Source organism: Hyaloscypha bicolor (assembly GCF_002865645.1).
Source record: "Hyaloscypha bicolor E unplaced genomic scaffold K444scaffold_53, whole genome shotgun sequence".
NCBI classification, from domain to species: Eukaryota; Fungi; Ascomycota; class Leotiomycetes; order Helotiales; family Hyaloscyphaceae; genus Hyaloscypha; species Hyaloscypha bicolor.
The window spans coordinates 2,023,616-2,044,313 of NW_020194555.1; the positions used below are offsets into that span (position 1 = coordinate 2,023,616).

Genomic DNA, 20,698 nt, shown 5'->3' on the forward strand with positions numbered 1-20,698 from the left:
AGACTAATTGCCCTTGGTCCCTAGGCACATTATTCACTAGGGATCCCTACCATTAACCGTTTTCGGAAATTCGGCAATAACCTAAGCTTACTAATGCATAATTCTATTATACTTGGACCATACCATGGCGCCGTCACACGACGCAAGTTAGCTTAGAAGTCAGCCTAAAAAAGCCAAAGGTTTAAATGCCCTCGGTTGCTAGAGATTACATATTATTGACTGCGGGTCCCTACCAGTAACCGTCTTCGGAAATTCGACGGTGACCCTGTCAGTATTTATTATTATATATGCACGAGCTATATTATAAAAGTTGGCTTAGAAAATAAGCCAAAGAAGAGCTGCGGATCCCTGCTGATCCTAATACAGAAATACTGAAGTACGACCATATTCATACTGATGTCATCAATACGCAACCTGGTTATTTGCATATTAGATTGCGTACTTGCCAGGCGTCCTGTTCGTCGATAAAAACTGATTACTCACGGCTCGTTAACAAGGCCGATGTACAGTAAAATAATATTTCTCTTAATCTATCTCAGAATCAGGTATATAAATAAGATCTCGCGACCTCTTCCGGTTCCTCAATATCTTAACATGATTCTGTTCCATCTTCTCCTCTCAACATCAATTTAGACAGCCAACCGAGAACTCTGCCATAATACTTGCTCTCACTGAAATAATGTCTTTGAGTTCACCTCTCTCCCAAACAACAATGACCATCCTCTCTCACCACTCCGGCCCATACTCCCCTCAAACCCGCCTCTCCCCCCGTCTTCGCCTCCTCGAAACATATTCCACAACCGTCGAAGCCGCTCCGAGCCATCCTCTCTCGTCTACCCCCTCCACACGCTACTACCTCCCCACCGCAACCTTCCACAACACCAACGGCGTAACCTACCACACCTCAGATGCTATCTGGGAGTGGATGAGTACCTTGTTTGCACCCCTGGAGTACATTCACCACGACAACATATCGTTGATTGAGATCGAGCGAAATGTAACAGACGCAGACACAGGAGAGATGAGGAAACAATGGGTGCTTTACAATGAGGCGGTAAGGTGCCTGAGAATGAAGGGACGGCGGAGTACAGGGCAAGAGGAGGTCAGGATACCAATTTTCATGACTTTTGTCGTAGAGGAGGCAGCTGAGGAAGGCGTGGGGACAGATGGGTTAGGGTTTAAGGAGGTGAGCATATGGTGGGATGAGAAAGTGCTAATGGATGCTATCAAGGGTGAGTAGAAGTGAGGTGCGAGATGTTGTGGAACAATTACGTGAAGCTAAGTCAATGAATATTCGGTAATGCTGAGATTCTGAGCATTCTGATCTATCATGCCACAACTCAGTACCTGAGACTACAGTTCCCAGCCGTGCACTAAGCCTTTCGATATACCATTTCAGAGTACATCTTTTTGGAAACCCGTATCATTGCTATGTAGCTATTGCCATTCGAGGACCGCGGCAATCATGAGGATGGAAGTGTCTGTGCCGATGACAGTTGGGGTCGGGAAGAGAGTTTTGGATTACTATGACATTATGAGCAGGTATGTCGAATCATTGGCCACGCAAAATTCTGGATCGCGGCGGTGAAAAGTAGCAATGAAGATACTGCTGCAACAATCGCGGGAACGTCAGCCCACGTAAAGAGACTACAACAAAGACTACAACAACTAGATCGAGATGCGAGAGCTACCGGCGACTCGGTTCCTGAATAGTAATCCACCCAACGATTGCACCCCTCTTACTGTCCGTGATAAATTAAGAGCCACAACTTCATTGGTACAGTACAACGAGCTATGCCATCCATGGGACGGTTGCAGTGAAGACAAGTCCGCATGGGAGCCACCGCAAAACATAAAAGTAAGCTACTTTTCTTCCGTCAGCTGGCATTCAAGCTCATTGATCCGAAGGCATACCATTGGACAAGCCCCACTCGCCACGCAGAAACACATCTTGGAGAGTACGAAGAATTCCAATGGGCCAGCCCCCGAAGACAAACGTCCACTATCTGAGCGATATCTAACCAAGATTCAGCAGATGAGTCGCTCCCGGAAGATGAATTCTCAACGATCTTCCGGACCCCGGGAGTTGAGTCAAGGCGCTTCGCAGGTCCACCTTCCAAGAGCATCTCGATTGCCTCAAGGAAGAGCTCTGGTGAAGGCGGATTCTGGCCTGCCTTCTTCAAGTCATAGGCAAGGCAAGTAAGCCATTGTGAAGTAGCTATGTCCCTGTTGAATCTGTTAGAATTGGTGAAGTCTGGGAGTTTGTCACCGGCCGTAATAAAGTGGTGATGTGACTTGAACTTTGCAGATATAATTGTCCGATGACTTTGCTGCGAGGGCCGATGTTTCTGGATGCTGTGTGACTTGTACATGTAGGGGCTGAGTCTTTGTATATGAGGTTCCTGGTGCTTGTATTAGGAAAGTCTGTTAGCTTCCTTGTAGTAACAAGCCTGGTGCCAACTAGTCTGTGGATTTTAGCGAGATTTTCAGGCCTCGCAAAACATAAATCGCAATATTTAACTAAGTTATATTCGATAACCACAAACTGTAATCCTTTAAAATATGGAGGGATATGATTACAAGAAGTGAATATTGATTTCTTTATAGTAATTTATTTTATTGTAGTTTTTTGCAAAAGTCGAGGTTTTGCTTCAGTGATTATTTGGTCGCTAAAGGCCCTGTAATCCACAGACTAGTGGGCACGAGGCTCGTAACTTGGTAACAAAGTCAGGTTAGTTATGTCTCTGCCTAACGAGCCTAACCTCATAGGTCTGTGCGTACAGGGCATTTTAGTAATAACGAATATTTTAGAACTTTTAAATTTTGAGAATTAATTAATAAAACTATACTTTACCTATTTTAATTCTCAAAGCCCGGGTCGTAGGCCGTAATTATTTATTGCTGTCTTATAATAGTTAAGTGATTATAACGAGCCCATTCTCACTAGTCTGTATGGTACAGGACAATTTCCTCGCTAAAGATTACTAAAGGGAATTCCCAACTTTTTGAACTATTACTTAATTTATTCTAGTATTATTAATAAATAAATTTAACTACTTCTATATTATACGCTTTAGTTTAAAAGAAAAACAATAAGTAGTTATCTATTAAAAGCGACATAAAACTATTAACTTGAATTTAGTAAGGCCTGAAAATGGGCCTATAGAATACAGACTAGTAAGAATGGGCTCGTAAAGACTTTTGCTATTCGAGACCCTGAAGTAATCTTTATATAGCCTGAAAATGTCCGGAAAATGCCCTATATATATAAACCTATAGGGTTAGGTATTATAAGGGTATTTATCTTGTCTCTCATTATCTAGATTTTATAGATAGTAATACTATAGGCAACCTAATATAAGTAGCTATTTCAAAGGAATATCTCTTATACTTTTCCCTAAAGAATCTTCTGGTTCTGGAAAGGTTAGAGTAAGGTGAGGTATACTAGGAGCTTATTACATTATTATTATACTAAATAAGAGAAGAAACTATTAGGTTATTTAATATAATTATTAAATATAGTATTCTTATTAAAAATAATAAATATTAATAAAGTCTTGAAATCTTATCTAAATACTTATTAAAACTATTAGCTTTTATAAAATAAGAAAGAAAGTACTAAAAATATAATTTTTATTAATTTTTATTTTTATTTTTATAATAATTCGGAAATTAAATCTAAATATTATATATATTATAAATAATATTATTTAAATCTTATTATTAACTTTAAATTTATTTAGTAAATATTATAAGTTATTAATAAAATAATTATTTATTTTTATTTTATTTATTTTTATTTTATTTATTTTTATTTTATTTATTTTTATTTTATTTTATTTATTTTTATTTTATTTATTTTTATTTTATTTATTTTTATTTATTATATAAAAGAAATACTATTTCTAAAATATTATTTATATTATATTATACTAATATAACCTTTATTATTTATAATATAATAATTACTATTACTAAAAATATTATTAATATTCTTATTATAATAATAATAAAATATATTAAGAAAAAATAACTAATTAAATAAAAAGAATTATTATAATAAGTTCTATTCTTTTTCTAATTATTTAAAACTAGAGTCTAGCTATTATAGATATTATATAATTATATTTCCAAAATTACTAAAGACTAAAAATATAACTAGATATTATAAATATATTTATTTAATTACTAAAGACTAGAAATATAAGATTATAAGTTACTAGTATATTCTAATTACTAAAAACTAGAAAAAGTTTTATATAATATATATATAATATAGAAATATAAATATAAAAATATTATAATAGTTTTCTAAAAAAAAAGTTTAAAATAACTTAATAAAAAATATATATATATTTATTTCTTCGTTTTCGAAATCTTTATAAATAAGCCCTTTTATATTAATATAAAGCCCGGGAAAATATTATATACTTTTTTTATAATTTTATTCTTAAATTTATTCTTTACTATTTTAATATATCCTAATAATATCTTAAAATATTTATATTTTAGAATAATAATTTTTATATTTTTAATTACCTTAATAGTTTCTTATTTTATATCCTTAATAGTTTTTTATTCTATATTTTTAATAATAATACTATATTAGACTTATTAATTAAATAATTACTTTTTAGCTAGGATATTCTTATTATTATTATAGTTATTATTACTTTTTTTAGAAATTAAAAAAAATAATATAACTTATTAGGAATTAATAAGAAATAATATAGTATAATTTTAATTATATTTTAATAATATAATATAGCTTATTAGTTTTTTATAATTATATCTTATTACTTTACTAAAACTTTATTATCCTATTTAAATATAAGTTTATATAAAGCCTAATTATATACCTTAATAATAGTCTTATTATTAATATTAAACTAAATAAATAAGGATTTATTATAAGGTATTTATTAGTAAGTAATAAAATAATAAAATAAATTAGTAAATTATAAAACTATAATATTAAATTTAGTATAGAACTAATCTCTATCTTTCTTATAAGGTCTAGAGAAGCTTCTTCTAAATAGAGGACTCTAATAATATATATATAATTAGTAATTTATAAGCCTAATACTTATAATATAAATAGTAGTTAGTTATAAAATTAAAGAGCCGCCGATTTCTCTAATTAATACCTATAATATTCGAGATTTATTATATATCCTTAAATTATATATATTTCTATATATATTATAATTATATTCTCTTTTTAGAATCTTATTCCTAAAATCTATTAATCTATTCTAGTAAATATTTAATTAATTATTTATTTAATTAAAGCAAACTTCTAGTATCTTAAAAAATAGTTTCCCTAATATAATCTAAATAATAAATATAAAAATCGTCTAATTAGATTAGGGTTAAGTAAATAAGAAAAAAGAGTAATTATATTCTAGATATAGAAACTAGCTAGTAATTATAATTTCGTTTAGAGTTTGAGTATTCTAATTAGTTTAATTTAAAATACTAAAGTATTATTTTATAAAATTAATATTATTTATTAGATCTCATATTAAAATAATCTAAATAGCTATATAGAAAGAATTTAATAAATATTTATATAAGAAACCCATATAAATATTTCTAAGGTCCTAGAGATTATTTATAGAATTCTGGAAATATATATTAATTAGTTATACTAATTTCTAATTAGAACTAATATAAAAACTAATAATTAATTCAGGTAATTCTTTATTTCTATAAAAGAATCTCTTTATATTATTATATACTTTCTTTCTTTCTAATAATTATATATATAATAACTTTTTCTATTATTATTTTCTAATCTCTTTTTCTAATCTTTTCTAAGTTTTTTTTAATTTTTTTTAATTAATTCTATAATATTTTCTTCTAGCTTTATTATTTATTTATATAATAATAAATATAAAAGTAATCTTATAGTTTTCTTTCTTATTACTAGTAAATACTTGAAATATTTTAAGTATTTACTTATTAACTCTTTTATTTTATATATTATAATATCTAATAAAAAGAATTATAATTATTATAATAAGAGTTCTAAATCTTATATATTAATAAGTTCTTTAGCTTTAATATTTATTAAAGCTAATATAATTTCAGATTTCTTACTATTTATTAGAGGTTTACTAGTTCTAGAAAAATACTATTATAACTTTTAAGAAATTTCTTAAAATATATTCTAAATAATATTATACTAATAAGAATAATATTATTAATTAGGTTTTTAAAAACTAGAAAAATACTAATAAGTTTCGGAATTCTTCTTTTTATCTTAATAAAATAAATAATAATACTATTTAAATTAGTATTCTAAAAATAAGTTTTTTCTAATATATTTAGGTATTTACTAATTCTTTAAAGAAATATTATAATATTTACTTTTAAGATATTAATTTTATTACTAAGCTTATTACTAAAATTACTAAATAGTTTATTACTAGTATTTTAAATACTAATAATATAATACTTATAACTATTTAAAACCTAATTTCAGAAGTTCGGGCCTTTTATAAAATATATATAGCTATTATAAGTTCCTTATTTACTTTTCTTAATATTTTTAATACTAATATTATTATAATATAACTATATCTTATTAAGAAATAAGTAAATTCCGGAGAGTATTAGCTAATTCTTTACTAAGTTCTAAATAAGGCTAGTATTTAGTATTTTTATTTTAGAAATTAGGAATTTATAGGAATTAAAATTTATTTATTTAAGATACTTATAGCTAGTTTACTTATAATAAATCTTTCTTAATTCTAAATCTTTTTCTAATAATTTAAATATAATTCTTATAAGCTTTAATAAAACCCTAGAAACTTTTATAAATAAAAAAATCCTAGAGAAAAAGTATTTCTATTATTATTCCGGGCCTTTTCTTAGCTATTTAGGTTCTCTTTTTCTTTTAAATAGCCTTTTTCTTAATAATTCAGAATTCTTTTTAATTTTAAGAAATTATTAAAAGATAGTTTTAGATTCTAAGCTATAGTTTTAGTTATATAATTTCAGAAGTTTCTTGAAATTTTTAAGATTAGGGAAAGTAAATAATTAGATATTATAATCTTTAGGCTAGGCTTTTTATTTAATTAAATACTATTACTTTTTATTTCTATTATTTTATTAGTAATTAATAATAGCTTTTATTTCTTATTCTTATTTTTTATTATTATTTACTAATTCTAGAAGTTCTTTAGAAAAATATAAATATAGCTTCTAATTCTTTTTTATTATATATTCTTTAAAAAAAGAAATATAAAAAGTTAAATATAAATAATTATATATATTTAGTAATTTTAACTTATATACTAAATTACTAATATATTTAAGAATTCTAAATAAACTTATAAATTTTAGTTTAAGCTTCTTTATTTTAAGTTTAATATTCTTTATTAATAATATTATCTAGGCTTCTTTAGAGTAATATTTAGCTAACTAGTACTTATTATAATAGGTTTTCCGGTTATTTTATATATAATACTATAAATTCTTAAGTTTTCTCTATTTTATTTTAAGAATTTCTAACCTCTTATATATAACTAGTATTTCTTCTATAATTCTGTTTTTAGGATTCTATAGAAATTAAAAATAATATTTATAATATATATAGAAAAATATATTTTATAAAACCTAATATTTTGAGTTATTATATATAAATTCTATAAAAGATAATTTCTTAAACTAGTTATTTTTTTAGGTATTATAATAATATTTTAAATAATATTCTAGGATCTAGTTCTATCTTTTTATTTAATTATTTATTTAAGAATAATAAGCTATATTTAAATACTATTTATATATTAAATAAAAGCAGAAAATAAACTAGAACTAGCTAGTAAATACTATTTCTCGATCGGAAATAATTCTATTAGAGAAGCTAAAAATTAAGAAAACATATTTCTATATAATCTTAATAAGCTTTAGAGAATTAATAGTTTTATAATATATAATATATCTTATTATTTTAAAGTACTAGTTAATAATTATAAGAATTATATTAAAATCGGGACTTTCTATTAGATTCTTATATAATAATAAACCTATAATAAAATTTATAAAAACCTTATTTTAGGGTTTTTTAGGCTATAATAAACTATTAAATAAATTATATAGCAAATACCTCTTTATCTTAATTCTCTAGTAAATATTATATTCTTAATAATAATTATAAATATTTCCTTTTATATTTTTCTAATATTAGAACCTTTTAAAAAGCTCAAGAGTCTTCTTTATTTTATAGTATTTTACTATTAGATTATTATAATAAAGCTTTATAATTTCTTAATATAAAGTAGAATTATTAAATATAATAATTCTGAAATAATATCTAAATAAATCCAAATTATTTTTCTAGATTTCTTTTCTTTTAGTATCTTTCTTATTAAGCCTCTATTTTATAATATTTTAATATTAAGAATTATTTCTCTAAGCTACCTAAATAATATCTAGAAGAAATTCAGATAAAGGAACTAGTACTATAGCTCTTTTAGTAGTTATATATATTTATATATAGGGAATTAGATATTTATAACTATTTAATTTAAAAACTCAAGAAACTAAAAAGTCTTTAGTTTTATTAAATAATATAATTATAGATATTTCTATTACCTTAGCTATAGTAATAGAGCCTTTAAGGCATTTCCCTATATCTTACTTCTTAACTAATTCTATAATTAAGGGATCTATAAAATAATCTATTTATTTATCTTATAATAAATATTTCTCCTTAGCTATTATAAATATAGTAAATATTAAATAATACTTATTTCAAAGAAGGAACTTTTTAGATATTTATAAGAACCTCTAAATTATAATTATAAAAGCTTTTTTTAGCTTATTCTAAAAAATTAGAAGTCAAGTTATATTAATAGAACCTTTTTTATAATTAGGTTTTCTACTAGATTTATTTACTAGATTTGAGATATCTTTATAATAAATAATATTAAAATTATATATTATAAGATATATTATTTAATATACTTAATAGCTTTCTAGATACTTTATTTCTATAAAGTATTAGAGGTTATTATAGTCTATAATAACCTTATTTATAAACCTGAATTCTTTAAAGTAATAATACTAATATTTAAAGGCTTTAATAATTATAAGTAGCTTTCTATTATAGGTACTATAATTATATTTAATTCTGGAAAGTTTCTGGAACTAGAATATTATTAGATATTAGTATTTTTTCGGGCTATTACTAGAATTAACTTATTATAAAATAGTACTAGTAATTGCGAATTTTAATATATTAGTTTTAATATAAATTTTCTTAGAAAAATTAAAATAGACTAGAATAGATATTATAGTAAAAGCTTTTTTTAAAATCTTAAAACTTTTAGCTACTTTATTTATCTATATAAAGAAACCGGATTTCTGGCTCTTTTCTATTTCTTTTAAAAGATTTATTAAACCTATAATTACCTAAAAATAATAGTAAATAAACCTATAATAGAAATTAATAAATTCAAGAAATACTTAAATATTATAGAATAATTCTAGTTCTAGCTATTTAATAATACTATAGACTCGTTTAAAATCTATATAAATATTTTCTATTCTAATAAAAAAGCCCAAAAATTCGATTTTCTTAATATTAAACTTATATTTACTAAGTTTATAAAATAGGTTATTTTTATATAGCCTAATAAGTATCTAGTAAATATAATTATAATATTTATTTTTATTTTAGAAGTAAATAAAGATATTATCTAAATAAATAACTATAAAATAATTCAGAAGTCTTATAAATATAGTATTAATATATATTTAAAATATAGCTAGTATATTAGCTAGCCCAAAAAATATTATAAAATATTTATAATAGCTATAATAGGTTTTTAAAAGCCGTTTTCTATTTATATTCTTTATAAATTCCTATTTAATAATATATATTTTTAAGATCTAGCTTTATAAAGATTTTGGCTTCTTAAAGCTAGTTAAGAGTTTTATTAATAAAAGGAAATAGATACTAATTCTTAATTATAACTTAATTAAATCTATAATAATTAATATAAAAATATAATTCTTTATCTTTTTTAGAAATGAAAAAAATAAATATTTCTATTAGGCTTTTATTAGGCCTTATCTAATATTTATAAAACATATCCTATAAATATAAATATAATACTTCTAGTTAAGTCTTTAATAAATTATATAAAAGCCTATATAGGACTATACTATTTATATTAATAAAGTATTTAATATTATTAAAATTAGGAAATTCCGAAGCTTTATTAGAATTAAAAACCTCTAAAAAGTTTTTATATTTATTATTTCGGAAATAAATAAGTACTTTTAAGGCCCCTTTCCGGAAAGTATTAATTTACTATATTAAAAACTCCTATTTAGTATTATTAGAACTATATAATAAAGTAAAGACCTAGTAATTATTATAAATATATGAAATCTATTATCTAGAATAATTATATTTATTTTTAGTTAAGAATAAAACTTAAGATACTAGTTTAGAATATTAATTAAGCTCTTTATTAAATTCTTTTAGTATTAGGATTTTAATATTATTAGACTATATAAATATATATATCTATTATTTCTTAATATAGTTTATATATTATATAAGAATTACTTTAAAAAAATTTATACTAAAAATAAGACTATAAGAGCTAATATTCTTATACTTATAAAACCGGAGCTTAAAAGAATATATTTCATTATAATTATCTATAATAAATATCTTAAGATTATAGGCTTAATAGATCTTAAATCTATTTTTATAAAAGATTATAAATTCTTAGTTATATTTAGCTAAGATAGTAAAGCCCTGGTTTTAAGTCTAATTATTATTAAGGAAGTTATAATCTAATCCGGTATTATTGAGTTTATTATATATTTTTAAAATACTTATATCTGGCTATATTAATCTTATTTAAATAGTTATATAAAGTAATATGCCTTTTTTATTATAGCTAAAATTATTAATATTTAAGATTTAACCTTTTCTTTTTCTTATTTCTTAGGAGAATCTTTTCTAAAATACTTTTCTATAATAATAATAATAATTTATTTATATAATAAATACTTTAATTCTTTTATAATTTTAGCCTTATTAGAATTCTACTAAGCCTATTTAATATATTTGAAATACTTTATATTTTCTAAGAAGTGCTTTTTCTATTTATAAGTTTAATAAACTATACCTGAAATAGAACTAATACTTTATTAAGGCCTTAAAAGAGCCAAAATATTACCTAAGAATTTCTTATATAATTTTCGGAACTTATTCTTTCTTTTTTAATAGTTTTATAAATTAGAATTTACTAAATTAAAGTTCTTAAAAACAGAATTACTTTTACTAGACTTCCCTGCTTTTATTTTCCTTAATTTGAAATAAGTAATATATTTTATTTTCTAAGCTTTTTTAAACTATTTAAAAATAAATACTATTTTATTTTCTAAGAAAATAAATATAAATATCTGTAAGTTTTATAGTTAGATAAAATAGTATTAAAAGTCCGGATCCGGTTTCTTTTAGGATATAGGTCCTAGTTAACTTTAAAACTAATTATCCGAATATATAACTTAGTAATTATCTTATTATTCTTTTAATAAAGATCTCGGAGTTCCTTAAAGGCATCTTATTAATAGATTTGAAATACTTAAAGTATATTAGCTAAATAGGCCTTAAATTACTTCTAATAAATCTTATATAATAATAGGCTTTATTTTATTATAGCCTCTTAAATATTATAAGATTCGTTCCTAAAAGTATTTATAATAGAGTTAATTCTAGAAGAATATCTATTATAAGTTCAAGATTAGATTCTAAAAACTATTTTCTAGGAAAATATAAATATTCTTTATTTCTTAAAGAACTTTCTATAATATAAGTCAAATATCCGGATTTTAAAAAGCTTCTTTTAATTCAAATATATTTTTAGAATATTATATAATAGCTTCTAATAAATAATATCGAGATTATTTTTAAAGCTTATTATATTAGGAAAAGAAATAAGTTCTAATTCGATTTAAGAAAGTTCTCTAATAGAAATTACTAAGGAAAATAGAATAGATTTATAAATAAAGTTTTTATGAGATATAATAAATTATAAGATATTTCTAAAGGTACTCTTATATTATTCTAATTATAGGATATATTAATTAATTATATTTACTAATTCTTGCTTTTATTAGAATACTTTAATATTAGTATATAATTTCTATTTTATAATTTAGGTAATAGTAATTTAAGTATTAATTTTAGTATTTTAATTATTACTAGAATTATTTCTATTATTATTACTAGCTTTTAGAGGCTTCTAAAAAGCTTTATTAAAAGTATTAGCCTAGCCTTTACTATTACCCGTATTAAAGTTAATCTAGTTAACTTCTTTTATAAAAATAGCTTTAGTAAGGAATTATATATTTTATAGATTTTAAAATATAATTACTTATTAAACTACCTTTTTTAAGAGTAAAGAAATTAGCTTATAAGGTATTTATTAGTAGGTAATAAGATAATAAAATAAATTAGTAAATTATAAAACTATAATATTAAATTTAGTATAGAACTAATCTTTATTTCTTCTATAAGATTTAGGGAAGCCTTTTTTAAATAAGAAACTCTAATAATATATATATATATAATTAGTAATTTATAAGCCTAATACTTATAATATAAATAGTAATTAGTTATAAAGTTAAAGGGCTATTAATTTCCCTAATTAATACCTATAATATCCGAAGTTTATTATATATTTTTAAGTTATATATATTTCTATATATATTATATTTATATAAAAAAGAAAGTTTATTTTTCTTTATAAAAAGAAATATAATATTATTAATAATAGTATTATAATAAATCTTTTAGATTTTATAAATAATTTCTTTAATATTATTATTATATTTTCTATTCTTTATTATATTAATAAGACTATTTATATTATTAGCTAATATATTATAAATAAATAATATATTCTAGCTAATTCAAAATGCCTTTTTTATATAAGTAATAAGTTATATATTTATATTAAGAATTTATTAAATAGTTTATTTTATTTTCTAAAATAGTTTATTATTAATTTTAGTTCTAGTTTTTAGGAATTAGCCTAATTTCTATTTTTTTAGGATTTAATTATTTAATATTAATATAACTATTTTTCTTATATTTATTTAATCTTATTATAGGAATATTATATATAAGTACTAGTACCGGATTTATTATAATAAGAGTATTTATTATAATAAGAGTATTTATTATAATAAGAGTATTTATTATAATAAGAGTATTTATTATAATAGAAGTATATAAGTATTTATAAATTTAGTTAAGTTAGGCCTTTATATTAGTATTTAGCTTATAATACTTTTCGAAAGAAATATATTTAATAGAGTTATTATAAAAGCTAAAGTACTTTTTAATATTTACTAATTTAGATATAAAACTAAACTTTAATTTATTATTAATATAATAATATAATACTAATAATAAGAGTTTAGCCAGAATTAGTAAGTTCTATATAATAGCTAGGCTATTACTTATATTTATAATTAGAGTATAATTATATTATTATTTAGAATTATATAGGATTCTAGTTTAATAATAAAAAGAAAAAAGTATTAGAATATATTTATAAGTTATAATATATAAAATGAATTAATAGATATTAAAAATTAAATATATAAATAACCTCGTTTTTATAAGAGGTTATAATAAATTACTAAATTAGGTCTAGTTGTCTTATAATAAGAATAATAGTATTATATAATAATTATAAGAAAAATAATATTTAATAATAATATATATTTTACTATTATTATTATTTTCTAAAATAACTATAATAATAAAAGGCTAGCTTTATTACTAGTCTAGTCTTATACTTTTATACTAGTTCTTTTATATTTCCTAGTAATTTAATAAAAAACTACTAGTTATATTTATTATTCTAATTTAGGTATTTAATAAAATATTTTAGATTTTTTTTATTATTATAATAAGTATATCTTTTATTAATTATATATTCTAGTTTCTAGCTTTTCTAGTTTTTATTATTTTTCTTAATATTCTTTATAAGTTATATATCCTTAATAGGTTTTTTACTAAATAAGTTAGGGCCTTTTAATACTAGTTATAAGTATATTACTAAAATAATAAAATAAATTTTCTAGCTAATTAGTAATTCTAATTTATATATAAGCTTTTCTATTTAATAAAAAATATAAAATAATTCTATTTTTTATTTTAATAATTTCCTATTTAAGTTACTAGAAAAGTAATATTTTTAATAAAGTTTTAAGAATATCTAATTATTAATATCTATTATAATTAGTTTATATTTCGTATTATAGTATTTCCTGGCTATATTATTTATAAAGTTAATAGTAATCTTAGTATTTTATTAATATAGTTTATAAATAATCTCGAATAGTTTCTATTAGGTTTTGGCTATAAATAATATTAGGTTTATTACTAGTTTAAAGCCTCTAATAAACTTATTTAGAAATATCTAAATAGCTATTATATATATATTATTTAGCCTAGCTTAGAACGGAATTATAAAGCTTAATTATTCTAGAAACGAATATATTATAATTTAATATTAAAAGCTAATTTTAATAGTTTAATTTTTTTATTTTAAGGCTTTATTTATCTAGAAATACTAAATAATTAATATAAGTAGTTTTATATCTAATATTATAAAAGTATATTTCCAGAAATTAGAAATGAATTTTTTATTATAGTCTAATATTAAGTTTTTAAGAATTCCCTAGTTATAAAATAATTATATTATTATAGAAATAATAGCTTATTTTTTTACTTTATATTTATTATTTCCTGGTATTAATAAAGTTTTTTTATTAGCTTTATATAATTATATTATTATATAATTAAAGATATTAAAACTATTAATTTTCTAAAAACTAATAGCTAAAATAATAAGAAATACTAGAATAAAATTTATTATTATAATATAATATAAAATTAAAGATATTTAAATTAGCTATAGTTTTTTATAAGAATATTATCTTAATATCTTATTAAAGAAATAAGCTAGATAATATATAATATAAAATTAAGGATATATAAATTAGTTATAGTTTTTTATAAAAATATTATCTTAATATCTTATTAAAGAAATAAGCTAAATAATATATAATATAATTTTCGAAATATTTTATTAATTATGAAATATAGAACTTATCTAGCTTATATAAGGTTTATTTTATACTAAAATAGAATTTATTATAGGCTAGATATAAGATATCTTTTACTACTTTTTTAGATATATAAAGTCGGAATTAGTTACTAATAATATAGTAAAAGAGGCCTTCTTTTATTTAAAAAAAAGTATTAACTTTTAGTAGTTTTTCTAATATATTATTCTTTTTTATATCTAGTATTTCTAAGGCTCTTATAAATTTCGAATTCTCCTAAAAACTAATAATAAGCTTTTATTTAAATTCCGGATTAATTACTATCTCAATAATAAATATAATATATTTAAGCTTATTATTATTTGAAATATTAGCTTTTTTAATAATATTAAAATATAATAATATATCTAGTATAATATTTAAATATCCCGGATAATAATAGATATCTAAATTAAATTAACTAAAATATACTAAAATATAAACTAATTTTATATTAGCTTTTATTATATTAGAAATATTTAAGCTTATTTAATTATAAATTTCTTTTATAGCCCTATAATTAGTAAAAATAATTACTAGATTTATATTAGATTAGATTATAGGTTAGAACTTATAATAAATTTATATTAGATATATAATTTCTAATTTTATTATATAATATTATTTCTTTATTATATTTAATACTTTATTTATAAAAAGAATTAGCTAAATATATAATACTAATAGCTTCTTAATAATATTTACTAGTACTAATTCGGGTATTAAATAAAAAGCTATAATAAAGAATTCTTATTTTTATAATATATCTAAATTAAATAAAAGAATTTTATTAGGCGAGAAATAGACTAGAAATCTAGAAATTATAAGTATATTTTATAGCTTTTTAAATACTATAAGCTCCTGAATTATAGGCTTATATTTTATTTTAGTATAATAGTTTTTTTATTTTTCTTTTATAATACTAATTTTCTATCTAATTTCTAGTAATTAAGTTTTTTATTTCTATATTAGTTTAATTATATAAATATAACTTAAAAGATATATTTATAACTATTTAATTATTCTAATATATTATTTTAGGGCTTATAATATAATAAGAAAAATAAGTTCTTTAAATACTAAAACTTATTTCTATATTATTATTATTTTAAATATATTTACTAAATAGTCTAATAATTTTATAAATAGGTATTTTATAAAGAACTTTTTTACTAATAGAAATAATTATAGTTTAATAAATAGCTCGAGAATAATATAAAAATATTAGAGGTATTATTTTATTATATCTAAGAAAATAATAATATTATTAATAAAGTTCCTAGTAAAACTAATATAATTATATAGCTACTTATTTATAAATTATTAAATATATTAAATAGAGTTTTAGAAACCTATAAATATAATTTTTAAATATTTCAAACTATAATAGCTAATAATTATAAAGTAATCTTAATACTTTCTTATAATAAGAAATTAATAAAAGAATTAGAAGCTATTAATAATAGAGATTATTTTCTTTTTTTATAATACTTTAATTAAGTCTAATTATAATAGTAATAGATATATATCTGAAATAGTTAATTTATTTATAATATAGAGATTAATAATAAAATATTTCTTTATAACTATAAATACTAATAAGATAAAGGAAATTAGTTTATAAATCTATTTTATTTAATCTTATTAATATAATTTATTAAAGATATTATTAATAATCTTTTTATATTTCTAATTTAAGAAAAACTTTTTTAATATAATTTTCTTATTTTACTAGCCTTTAATAAGAAGAATTCTTATATAATCTTTTTCTAATATATTAATTAGGCTTCTATTAATCTAATATTCTCGGAATTTAATAATAATATTATATAAAATATATATATTATTCTTATATATAATCTCTAGTATATTCTAGGGTTTATTAATATTAAACTTATATTATTTATTATACTAAGGTTTTTCTAAGTTTATATTAGTTTCTTATAAAATTACTAGATTCGTTTTCTTTTAATTATTTAAAATTCTAAAAAATACTTAGTTTTTAATATTTATTAATTAGTTTAGATTTATATTTACTAAGATTATTTTTATAATATTTATATTATTAATAATACTAATAAAGTTAGTATAATTTAGAATTATATTCTTTATATTTATATAGCTTCTTTAAAAAAAGTATATTTTATTCTCTAAAACTAATATATACTAAACTAGAACTATTATCTTTAATTTTAGAGAAATAATAACTTTTCTAGCTATAAGAATATAATATATTACTTTAGAAATATAATAGAGAATTATAATATTTATAACTAGATTATTATATACTTTTATAATAATTATAAAGTTCTAGTAATTAATAATTAAAGATATTTATTAAAGAAACTTATTATTAAAAAATAGGCCCGGTTTTAATTATTTTATAACTTATATTATAATAAAGATCTTACTAAGATATTTTTAGTTATTTATTATATTAAATATATATATAAGGAAAATTACTTGTTTTATAAATATAATTTTATTTAGAATTCTTTTAAAAAATATAAATTAGGAAATATTATAGGAAATTTCTTTATAATTTTTTTTTAGCTATTTCTAGCCTATAATAGAATATATATATTTTATATTAATATAGGTTAATTTTATTAGCTTTCCGGATTTGAATTATATATATATAAGAAATCTCGTCTATTTTATATCTAACTTTATAAGAAATTATTTTAATAACCTTTATTATAACGGGCTTTATAAGTTTGAGAATTATTATAGTATTAGTATTAATTTTATTATAAGTATTAGTATAAATATCTAGAAATATCTAGAAATAAAAAATATATATTATTATATTTTTTATAAATACGAGATCTAATATTATTAGAAATAGCTAAATAGAACTCGTTTTATAAGAATTATATATTATTTATTAAAAAGTCTAGGAAAATAAACTTTTTTATAATAATATATCTATTATTTTCTAATTTCTTTTTATATTTATTTCTATAATTTTCTAATATATTAATATAATTAAATATTAGATTAGCTTTCTTATTTTAATAATATTAATAAAACTATTACTTATTATATTTTTATTTAAAGTATTCTTTTTTAAAACAAGTTTTATTTTCTTTATTTTTTTTATATATTATAATAAAAAAAAATCTGGGTTTTAGTAATAAAAGAAGTTTTATATTTTATTTATAATTAGTACTATTTCTTTATTAAAACTAGTATAGCTATTATTATAACCGGAATTAGTAAAAATAAAATTCGGAAATAGTATTTTAATAATTACTATTTTATAAATATCTGGGATTTATATTTCTAATATTAAAATATAAAACTAGTTAAGTTAAAATATTATAAGAATATCTTATTATAATTATATTTTATTATAATTATATTTTATTATAATTCCTATTTATTAGTTAAGTTTTTAAGCTATTCTAATACTAGTATTTTCTTATTTAGAATAAAGATATATAGTTATAATTCCGGGTTAAAATTATTATATATATAAAAAAGCTATTAATATAGCTTATTTATTTCTATAGCTTTTATATATCTTATAGTTATTATTATATATTTATAAATATTATAATCTTTTTTTATATTTTCTATAATATAATTTTTATTTTAAAGTTTTTTTATTATTTTAGATATAAAATCTTTAAAGTAATTTACTAAATACTTTATTTATAAAGTAACTTTTTTTAATATAAATTAAAAAGCAAGTTTTATTATTTCTATAATTTTCTTTATATATTATCTTTAAGCTATTTTATATAAGTAAATATATAAGTTTATATATATAATATTTTTATATTTTTCTTATATATTAAATTAAAAGATATTAATAAAAAGATATATATTTTTCTAGATTATAATCTTTTTTTAATATTTATAATTTTCTATATTTATAGAATTATTAAGTTCGAAAAAACTAATATTTTCTAAATTTTATTTTAAGAAAATTCCGCTTATATTAATTATATTATATTTATTACTAAAGCTCTAGTTCCTATTATTAAAATTATTATCTTTTCTATTATCTCTATTATTTATTCTAGTTTTATTATTATTAAATAATTAGTATTTCTAATATCTATTATATTTATCTAGTATTTATATAATAAATATAGTTATTTTAGTAATTATTTCTAAAGAAAAAAGATATTTTTATATTAGAGCTATATTAGTTATATTACTATTATTATTATTTATTCTAGAAATCTCTTTAGTTCTATTACTATTTAGTTCAGAAAATTAGTAGCTATTTAATTAAGTCTTTATACTAGTTTTAGTATAATAATAATTATTTTTAATATTTCTTTTAGTTTTAGCTATATCTTTATTTTATAATAAGAAGTATTTATTTATAAAAAAAAGTAAATTTCTTAATAGTAATATTAAATATAGATCTATTAATAGCTTATATATTTAGTAAAACTAGGTAAAAAGGTTATTATATAGTTATGAGTTTATTAATTAAGGCTAACTAGCTATAATAATTACTTTATATTATATTTGAAACTATAGTAAAATATTATAGAACTAAATAATTAATAATATTATTAATAGTCTATATTTTCTCTATAAATTAATAGCCGGTTATTTAAAACTAATTAAATTAATAAGCAAGATTAATAAAGTTTTATAAGAAAATTAAACTCGTTATTAAATATAGCTTATATTTTTTAGAATTATTAAATTATTATTAGTATAGCTATTTCTTTAGGAGTCACGTACATAGTTACGAGATACGGGATATAAGATATAGTTATATAACCTCGTATCTTATTAGTAACTTGACTAGTAGCTAATCCCTATTAGGCTTAGTAGATTTAGGAATCGCATATTAATATTATAATATTATAATTCTTATTTCTAAAAAAAATAACTTTACTAACCTTATATAAATAGTACTTTCATGCCTATATAATAGTATTATATATTTCTAGTAAACTAATACTAATTAGTTAGTACTTATAAATTAGAGAAGAATTAAGCTATACTTGCCTAAGATTCAGTTACTTAGGGGCAAAGCTATTATTCTAGTTAAAGAGGAAATAATTATTAATTCTATTATTTATAATTCGGTTATATAGGCAGGAAAGATACTTAATCTTACTAAGGTCTAATTATACTATATTAAAGGAGGAAATATCTATTAGTTCTATTACTTATAATTTAGTTATATAAGTAAGAAAAGTACTTAATCTTACCAAGTACTAAAATAGTTAGCTATTTAACTATTTTACTTTATTTCTATTTAATTCCTATAAAACCCTCTTAAAAACTATCTTCTTTTAAATTTCTAGGGCTCTTAAGCTTTAGAACTATTAAGTTCTTCCGGAATCTTAATATTTTACTTCTTAAATTTTATTTCCTAAATTTCTTATTATAAATGAAATTTTTATCTCGAAAATAATATCTTCTATAAACTACCTATTTTATAAATTACTCTTTTCTCTATAAATCTATTTTTCTTATAAATTATTATATCTTAAACTAGATATAAGCCTATAAAACATATAATAGTAGAACTTACTATAGTAAATAATTTCTTTATTAGATTTATCTA

The 20,698-nt window shown here is 19.7% G+C and overlaps 2 protein-coding genes across 2 annotated transcripts; one reads left to right on the forward strand and one right to left on the reverse strand.

Annotated features, from left to right (window-relative positions):
- The first annotated feature begins 573 nt into the window (after positions 1-573).
- K444DRAFT_610611 (uncharacterized protein) lies at positions 574-1,334 on the forward strand. The gene has a single exon (XM_024879782.1). The coding sequence runs from the start codon at positions 713-715 to the stop codon at positions 1,238-1,240; it is 528 nt and encodes a 175-aa protein (XP_024739466.1). The 5' UTR covers positions 574-712; the 3' UTR covers positions 1,241-1,334.
- A 7-nt stretch (positions 1,335-1,341) lies between these two features.
- Positions 1,342-2,562, reverse strand: K444DRAFT_344967 (uncharacterized protein). Its single transcript, XM_024872056.1, has 4 exons — positions 2,296-2,562; positions 1,915-2,226; positions 1,692-1,863; positions 1,342-1,609 (listed from the first exon to the last, which is right to left on the reverse strand). Exons 1-3 carry the CDS (start codon positions 2,370-2,372, stop codon positions 1,740-1,742), a joined length of 513 nt encoding a protein of 170 aa, XP_024739467.1. The 5' UTR covers positions 2,373-2,562; the 3' UTR covers positions 1,342-1,609; positions 1,692-1,739.
- Between the last annotated feature and the right edge of the window lie 18,136 nt (positions 2,563-20,698).

What these genes read in the sequence shown, in the direction of transcription:
- K444DRAFT_344967 (XM_024872056.1), bottom strand. Translation starts at nt 2,372, where the DNA reads ATGTACAAGTCACACAGCATCCAGAAACATCGGCCCTCGCAGCAAAGT. An exon ending in ATTATATCTGCAAAGTTCAA is followed by an intron (nt 2,227 to 2,295) that starts GTCACATCACCA and finishes CAGATTCAACAG; the next exon opens with GGACATAGCTACTTCACAAT. An exon ending in CGAGTGGGGCTTGTCCAATG is followed by an intron (nt 1,864 to 1,914) that starts GTATGCCTTCGG and finishes GAAGAAAAGTAG; the next exon opens with CTTACTTTTATGTTTTGCGG.
- K444DRAFT_610611 (XM_024879782.1), top strand. Translation starts at nt 713, where the DNA reads ATGACCATCCTCTCTCACCACTCCGGCCCATACTCCCCTCAAACCCGC.